The sequence below is a fragment of the Mustela lutreola genome, chromosome 7, assembly GCF_030435805.1.
Source record: "Mustela lutreola isolate mMusLut2 chromosome 7, mMusLut2.pri, whole genome shotgun sequence".
In the NCBI taxonomy this organism is placed as follows: domain Eukaryota; kingdom Metazoa; phylum Chordata; class Mammalia; order Carnivora; family Mustelidae; genus Mustela; species Mustela lutreola.
In genome coordinates this window covers 57,413,737-57,422,244 of record NC_081296.1, presented here as the reverse complement: position 1 = coordinate 57,422,244, position 8,508 = coordinate 57,413,737, and the positions used below count along the sequence as shown (strand labels likewise).

Here is an 8,508-nt window from a genome sequence, read left to right as displayed (position 1 = left end):
AAAGCAGGAAATGTAAGGAAGATGACAGGGGTGGGTTGAAGAATGAGAGGAAGGTGTGGACACATAGGTAAAGAATTCTTTGTAGGAGCTTGGCTGTGAAGAGGAAGACCTAGACCTTTCACATTTGGCTCAAAGTTCTCAGGGTAGTTCACGATTATTTAGTGGGTCCTTTCTTTCCCTGCCCTCAAGACAAGGCAGAGGTTTTTTGGCGTATCAAGGACTCTCAGGGGCTTTTATAACCAGCACAGATGAAAGTGGCGCCATTACTCCTCCTATTGCCATGGTAGGAGGCAGGCATACTGGCTGGGCTTACAATCAAGACAGGAAGAACTCCGCAGCATTTGAAGAAAGGCACAGAGGAGCAAATTAAAGGGAACTAGCTCATGGCCTGAGGAGGGAGGTGAGAGAAGGGAAGCCAGTTCTGAAAAGCAGAAATAGGTTTATTATCATCTTAGGTGGGAGAGAGGTGTGGGTTTCAGGACCCAATTAATGGTTATATTGTCAGAAGTTCTTAAGGGTCTGATTAAGTCTGTCTGAACAACAGACTCAAGAGTCCTGGTTGCTTGTGGTTGTTTTGTTGGTAATATAACAGCTTTTTAAACAATATTGATTATGGGAGCTGATGTGGGCCTTTAATACTCTACATTATTGGGGCGCCTGGGTGGCTCAGTGAGTTAAAGCCTCTGCCTTCGACTCAGGTCATGATCCTAGAGTCCTGGGATTTTGAGCCCCATATCGGGCTCTCTGCTCTGAGGAGAGCCTGCTCCCCCCCCCCCTCTGTCTGCCTCTGCCTACTTGTGATCTCTGTCTGTCAAATAAATGAATAAAATCTTTAAAAAAAAATATTCTAGGGGCGCCTGGGTGGCTCAGTGGGTTAAGTCGCTGCCTTCGGCTCAGGTCATGATCTTAGGGTCCTGGGATCGAGTTCCGCATCGGGCTCTCTGCTCAGCAGGCAGCCTGCTTCCCTCTCTCTTTCTCTCTGCCTGCCTCTCCATCTGCTTGTGATCTCTCTCTGTCAAATAAATAAATAAATAAATAATCTTAAAAAAAAAAAATTCTACACTATTAACAATGTGGCACCGCTGCTTTGAATCATGCAAAAGAGTCCCTGGTAAATCACTAGTGATCATGGCTGTTTGACCCTTATCTAGCCCTTATGTCATCTGTCCTTTCAAAAATCAATGTGATGAGAGTTTGCTGTGTTCCAGATTACTAGGTACTCTTCTTATTGGCAACGAACAAACTCAGGTAGAACCCAGTCTCTGTCTTCAAGGCATTTTTCAAAATAATGGGGAAACAGGGAAAATGGTGTCAATTGCCAGAAAAAATATCATTTAGGATTCATAGTAGAACCAGTATAAGTTATGAAGCCTAAAATGTATTATAGGAATTATTGATACAATTCACACACTTAAAAGTACACGTGAATTTTTTTTAGAATATTTGAGGATTTGTACCACCATCAAAATCAATTTTACAGTGTTTTCATCACTTCAGAAATAGCCCTTTTACAGCATAGAAGTCACTCTTCATTTCCTCCCATCCCTCTTCTGCAGCTCAGGCAACTACTACTCTACTTTCTCGTTATATAGATTTGACTATTCTGGATATTTAATGTGAGTAGAATCATACAATACATAGTGTTTTGTGACTGGCTTCTTTCATTTAGCATTATTTTTTTAAAAGATTTTATTTATTTACTTGACAGGGAGAGAGAGAGAGAGAGAGATCACAAGTAGGCAGAGAGGCAGGCAGAGAGAGAGAGGGGGAAGCAGGTTCCCCGCTGAGCAGAGAGCCTGATGTGGGGCTCAATCCCTGACCCTGAGACCATGACCCGAGCGGAAGGCAGAGGCTTACCCACTGAGCCACCCAGACACCCAGCATTATGTTTTTAAGGTTCATCCATGTTGTAGTATTTATCAGTACCTCATTCCTTTGTGTCAAGTAATATTCTGTTGAATGGATATACCACATCTTATTCATCCATTCATCAGTTGGTGGGCACTTGAGTTGTTTCCACTTTTTGGCATTATAGTGCTGCTATGAATATGGTATACAAGTTTTTGTGAGGACACAAAATTTTTCATGTCTCCTGGGCATATACCTAGAAGTGAAATTGATGAGTCATATGCAACACTGCATTTAAGCTTTTGACCAACGACCAATTTTTCTAGAGTGGACACACTAATTTACATTCCCACTAGAAGGGCATGAGTGTTCCATTTCTTTACATCTTCATCAATACTTATAAATATCTTTTTCATTATAGCCATCTTAGGGGATACAAAGTGGTCTTTCATTGTGGTTTCATTTGATTTCCCTGATGACTAATGATGTCAAGTTTCATGTATTTATTGACTATTTATATAACTTTGTATGTCTCTTCAGATCTTTGCTATTTTTAATTGAGTTATGTTCTTTGTGTTTTTGAAAATAGATGTTTATATATATTCTGGATACAAGTCCTTTTTCAGATGTATGATTTGCAACTACTTCCTGCCATTCTGTGAGATGTTTTTTCACGGTCTTGATAGTATCCTTTGAAGCACAAAAATTTTTAATTATGATGAAGTGCCTTGTATGTGGTTGCTTTTGTTTGTTTGTTTGTTTTTGGATTGTGAGCTATGTTCAAGAAGGCTTTATCTAAGGGAGACTTTTATTATCTGTGCTGAGGCTGTGACCCTCTTGAGAGATGTATTCATTCTGCCCATGGGTGTTATTAACTGAGCATAATGTTTATATTAATGTATTGGCTTACAGTTTCCCAGATGACACAAATATTTGTAATGTTTTTTCATAATTTTTATTTTTTATTAAGTTTTTATTTTAATTCTAAAACAGTTAACCTACAGTCTTCTATTAGTTTCATTTGTATAATACAGTGACTCAACAATTCCATACATCACACAGTTCTCATCACAACAGGTACCCTCCTTGATCTCCATCACCTATTTCACCCATCTCCCTGCCCACCTCCCCTCTGGTAACCCCAGATGACACAAGTTTTGTGTATGAAGTCAAAGAGAGCTTTAATTAAGAATTCTTAAAGAAGACTTTTTCCTAGAAGCAGACAAATTTGTTGATTGTGGCAAGGTAAATTTTTTTCTAGTCTACTGTTTCACTGATAATAAGTGTTCTAGCTGTACGTGAGAGATTCAGTTTCAAATAGTCACTGGAGTAAGCCTAATATGCAAATGAGTACTAACACCCAAACTGTTGCTTACTTGAGTTTAGCACTTGAGTTTAGCACTTCTCTCAGGGCAGTGGCTATCATCTGCTTCTGAGTCTTTAATTCATTCAACAAATATTTCCTGGGCACATTCTATGAACCAGGCTCTGTTCGAGGTGTTTGAAATACATTCTTATTTTCAGCCTTCTCTTAATTTGTGATTTCTAAGAATAACTTTACAATTAGCTAATTAATAGCTTTATTGAAAAGAATACATCTGCTGGAAACAAAACAAAGTAGCTGGAAATGTGGTGAGAAAACCAAGCAAATGGAGTCCCAGGGGAAACAAAGAACAAAATGATTTTAAATAAGAGTCCAAAATCAATTATGCTGTTAACATTCAGATGAAGAGTAAATAATTCCTTATGGAATAGGAACTTGTAAAATAAGATTGAAAAAATAAAATTGAGAAAAAAAGAAAATTGCACAGTGCTTCCTAGTACAATTTTTATTGTGATATTTCCATTCCTAATCACATTCAATTACCTAATATTTGCTCTTATGCTTTATTAGTAAAATATCACTTTGTCAGACCCACTTTTTAAAAATAAATTTTTAAAAATTTTTAAATAAATATATAATGTATTATTAGCCCCAGAGGTACAGGTCTGTGAATCACCAGGTTTACACACTTCACAGCACTCACCATAGCACATACCCTCCCCAATGTTCATAACCCCACCACCCTCTCCCGACCCCTCTCCCTGCAGCCACCCTCAGTTTGTTTTGTAACATTAAGAGTGTCAGATCCACTTTTAAATCTTACAATGGTCTTATTATATTTTGACCTACAGTTTTATATATATATATATATATATACACATATATAATCTTTATTTTATTTTTATGTTAATATAATTTTATTATGTATTGTAACATCTCTCATTTATATGGTCTATGAGTTCCTTGGTGGCAGTGACCATATATGCCTCTCTCTCCTTACCAGCTTATTTCCCTGAACATTGTACTCGATAAACTTTTATTGAATTGAGTCCCGAGTAATTTCCTACAATAAGGTAATTTTGAAAATAGATGGTTTAACGTGCTTTATTGCCAAAATATGGGAGTGGTTATTTCCAAAAATATTATAAACTGTTATATGAATTCTCCTTGGCCAATGTTGGGGATTGGCTTCAGATTTTTAGGCTCTGTGAAGATAGGGAATTTTTTTTTTTTTAAAGATTTTATTTATTTATTTGACAGAGGGAGATCACAAGTAGGCAGAGAGGCAGGCAGAGAGAAAGAGAGGGAAGCAGGCTCCCTGCTGAGCAGAGAGCCCGGTGCAGGACTCGATCCCAGGACCCTGGGATCATGACCTGAGCCGAAGGCAGCGGCTTAACCCACTGAGCCACCCAGGCGCCCAAGATAGGGAATTTTTAAGCAATAGTTCATCTGTTCTCTGAGCAGAACTCCAAGTTTACTCCAGAAGTATTCTTTTTCCATTTTATTTTTTTTTAAGATTTTATTTATTTTATTTGACAGATAGAGATCACAAGTAGGCAGAGAGGCAGGCAGAGAGGCAGGCAGAGAGGCAGGCAGAGAGAGAGGGAGGAGGAAGCAGGCTCCCTGCTGAGCAGAGAGCCGGTTGCAGGGCTCGATCCCAGAACCCGGGCATAACGACCTGAGCCAAAGGCAGAGGCTTTACCCCACTAAGCCACCCAGGCACCCTTCTTTTTCCATTTTAAACCACATTCCTCCCATTCCTTTAGTTTTCACTCAAAAATACTTTGGGTATTGAAATGTTTCATGTGTGTGTGTATTATTAATAAAATTAGATGAAAGCATTACTATTTCTGGTGCCCACTGAAGTTTTATGGCCATCTCTTTGCATGCTAATGCTCAGCTTCCCAGTTTTGCAGTAGTATTGAGGTTGATGTGCTGTCCATACTTGTATATATATATATATAAGCATTGTCTCTATGTATACAAACACACTCTAACATGGGATCAATCCCCATTTAATGGATGATAACCTCTGAAAACTTCTCTAACAAGAAAATACCAGAGAGGGTAAATCAGTTTTCCTATGATCTCCAATGTCGTTTTGTAAACCTCTTTGTCATCCTTATTCCTTTGAATTATTATTTGTCTCTCGGTCTTCTCCTCTAAAATCAAAGCTGCTTGAGGTGAAGAACCATTTCTTGCTCATCTTAGCACATATCAGCACATATCAAAGATACTTCACAGAACTTTGCTGAACAAATGAAAAAAAAGTGAACAAATAAATAAGTGAATATTTGTCCAGGATGTCCAAAGACCCCACAAATAGGAATCCTTACTACCTTTCAAATATCCAGTGAAGAACATAAAACATACCACAAAGTCTGGTTCCTGGTTGGTACAACAACAGTTGGCATTCATAATTCTCTGATATTAAAGGTCCCCGTCCCAATTCCAATTTTACTAAAAACAAAACAAAATTGAACACAACAGATATAAGAATGTCAAAAGTGGACTAATGAAAGGTATGCAACCAGTGAAAAAATGAGTGATGTCTTTAATTCGTCCTTGTAATACAGTGAAAATTAGAAAACTACATTAAACACTACTATTCATGAACTTGCTCTTGGAACTGCTTTTGCAAAGACACTAGGGATTACTGTGGAAAAGTTAGTCCCTAATTCAATTTGCTTTACTTCTTTTCCACCTGACAGTAAATGCAATGTTTCTCATAAAGTGTATATAAATATACACAGAAAATTTGTTTATTTTTATTGATTTTGAAGGTTATAGGGAATTTTTTCTTATTATTCTTGATTTTCATAAACAACTGACAGACTCTACTGAGAACTTAAATAAATTTTTAACTTTTGGCAAGTTCAAAAACAGATCTCTTCCCAGAAAAATGCATATAAGATCAAACACATAAAATTTATTATTTTAACATTAACAGGTCTTATAAATTTTTTTTACCCTCAAATTGTATTTAAATTCTAGTTAGGCAAAAAGTTTTCTGAAACCCATCCTAGATTCCTTAGTGATCATGGGCCCTTTAGCTTAAGATCTCACAGACTGGAGGATCTTATGATGTAATGATGGCATTGGTTATGATTTATAGGTGAAATAGAATCAAGGAATTTTGCTTGAAAGAGAAAGGCAGCCTTGATGATTTTGGAGTTCTTTTGTGGTTCCAGAATTTGGTCATTTTGTTATGTCCACAATGACCACAGGAAAGCGAGAGACGATGGAGAAGACTTGGACTCAAGACTGGAGTCAAGGGACTCAAGACTCCCTTCACTTTTACTTTACTGTTTTCCTATTGAAACTCTTAACAAGTAGAAGATCCCCTAGAAAGCCTGCTCCCACCTTCCTAAACATATCCTTCAGAGCTTCCTTGACTCTCTCATTGCGTAAGGCATAGATGAATGGATTCAGCAGTGGTGTCACAAATGTTGTTACCATGGTCACTGCCCAGTTAGTATCCACAGAGCCACTCTGTGATGGTCGAACATAGAGAAAAATGGCACTTCCATAGAAGAGGGTGACTACCATCAAGTGGGAGGTACAGGTAGAGAAGGCCTTCTGACGGCCTGAAACAGAGGGGATGCGCAGGACAGCCAGAACTATGTGGCCATAGGACACAGCAGTAATCATCAATGAGGATACAATGACAAGAGAGGCCAGTACAAAGTCAGTTTCCTCCAGCTTCTTGGTGTTGGTGCATGCCAGGCGGAGCAGTGGGCCACTGTCACAGAAGAAGTGTTGCACCACAGCATCCTGTTCACAGAAGGGAAGTAAGGCCACAGCCACTGTGGGGCCAAGCACAGGAAAAAGTCCCCCCATCCAGCAGGCCAAGGCTACCCGAGAGCACACAGTGCCGTTCATGAGCAAGGGGTAGTGCAGAGGGTGACAGATGGCCAGGTAGCGATCCACAGACATGACAGCCAACAGCAGGAACTCAGAAGCCCCAAGAAAGAAGTAAAAATAGAATTGAGTAATACATGCAGCAAAGGAAATAGTGTGTTGCCTTGAGAGAAAATTGCTCAGCATCTTGGGAATGATGACGGAAGTGAGAAAGATCTCTAGGCAGGACAGGTTACCCAGAAAGAAGTACATGGGAGTCTGCAGGCGAGTATCAGCTCCTACCACCCCAACGATCAACACGTTGCCTGTTAGAGTCAGCAGATAGACAAGAAGGAAGACAGAAAACAGTTCTGCTTTTGTGTTGTTGAGATTCGGGAAACCTGCCAAGATGAACTCCGTCACACCACTGCTCTGATTCTCGCCTGGAGCCATTATCTTTCCCACCTGTGTGACAACAGGAACATGATCCAAGTGAGGACAAGTCTTCTCCAGAACAATCCCGTAACTTATTTTATTGTGATATGGCATACATATCCCCACTTTCTCCAATCCCTGTTAAGATCTGAAGAACCTGAGGTCCTCATCTAATTACTTTTAAAGCTGGAGAAGATATTTCAGAAAGGTTAGCCAACACTTATGTATGAAAATGACAGGAGCCTCCATTCTTAGATCCTAAATGGTGAGCCTCATTTTTATAATAATGAGATCATTGATCAGATATCTGAGTTTGACAAAAGTATCCAAAAAATGATTTCATGAAGGATATGATTCCCATTCCACCAGGATCAGGACTTGAGTAGACTGCTTAGCTTTGAATCTGATCATCTCCATTTTCTAGCCGAGTAGCCTTGGGAGACTTATTTAGCCACCCCTGCACTACTCCATCATGAAATGTTGTAAGAAGCAAGTGAAATAAGAGTGTAAACATTCAGAAGAATTTCTAGCACTTAGCTGACAAATGATGCAGTAGAGAAAGCTCTGTAAGTTAGGGCACCAGACTCTAGATTTGGCTTGCCATTTCCCTTGGAAAGTGATCCACACATCCAGCTCATTTGTCCTTCAACTGCTTGGCTGTGGAATGAGTCATAGGTAGCTAGGTCATTAGTACATCTATTATATAAAACTACCTTTTTAATGGAGAATTTCCCCAGCAACCTAAGGGTCTATCTGAACTCAGCTTGTCATAAAATGCTTGCCTATCTTAAGCAAGTTATGGCATATTTAAAGGGTAGAATAGGGTTCTAATTCTAATAATTTATTATTATTATTATTAATTATTGTAATAATTCTAACTGTACAGAATCATTCAATCAGATCTATTTATTTAATATCAACATAAGCTAAATATTCTGGGGAATATTAGGATGTTTCCTTTTTTAATTTTTTATTTTTTATTAACATATAATGCATTATTAGCCCCAGGGGTACAGGTCTATGAATCGCCAGGTTTACACTTCACAGCACTCATCATAGCA

At 38.7% G+C, this 8,508-nt stretch overlaps 1 protein-coding gene across 1 annotated transcript; it reads right to left on the bottom strand.

Moving 5' to 3' along the window:
- Window positions 1–6,469: 6,469 nt before the first annotated feature.
- On the bottom strand, window positions 6,470–7,488 carry LOC131835244 (olfactory receptor 6S1). The gene has a single exon (XM_059179605.1). It carries the CDS (start codon window positions 7,463–7,465, stop codon window positions 6,470–6,472), a length of 996 nt encoding a protein of 331 aa, XP_059035588.1. The 5' UTR covers window positions 7,466–7,488.
- Window positions 7,489–8,508: the final 1,020 nt, after the last annotated feature.

Bases quoted from the DNA above. Each gene is read 5' to 3' on its own strand.
- LOC131835244 (XM_059179605.1), bottom strand. From the start codon at position 7,465: ATGGCTCCAGGCGAGAATCAGAGCAGTGGTGTGACGGAGTTCATCTTG.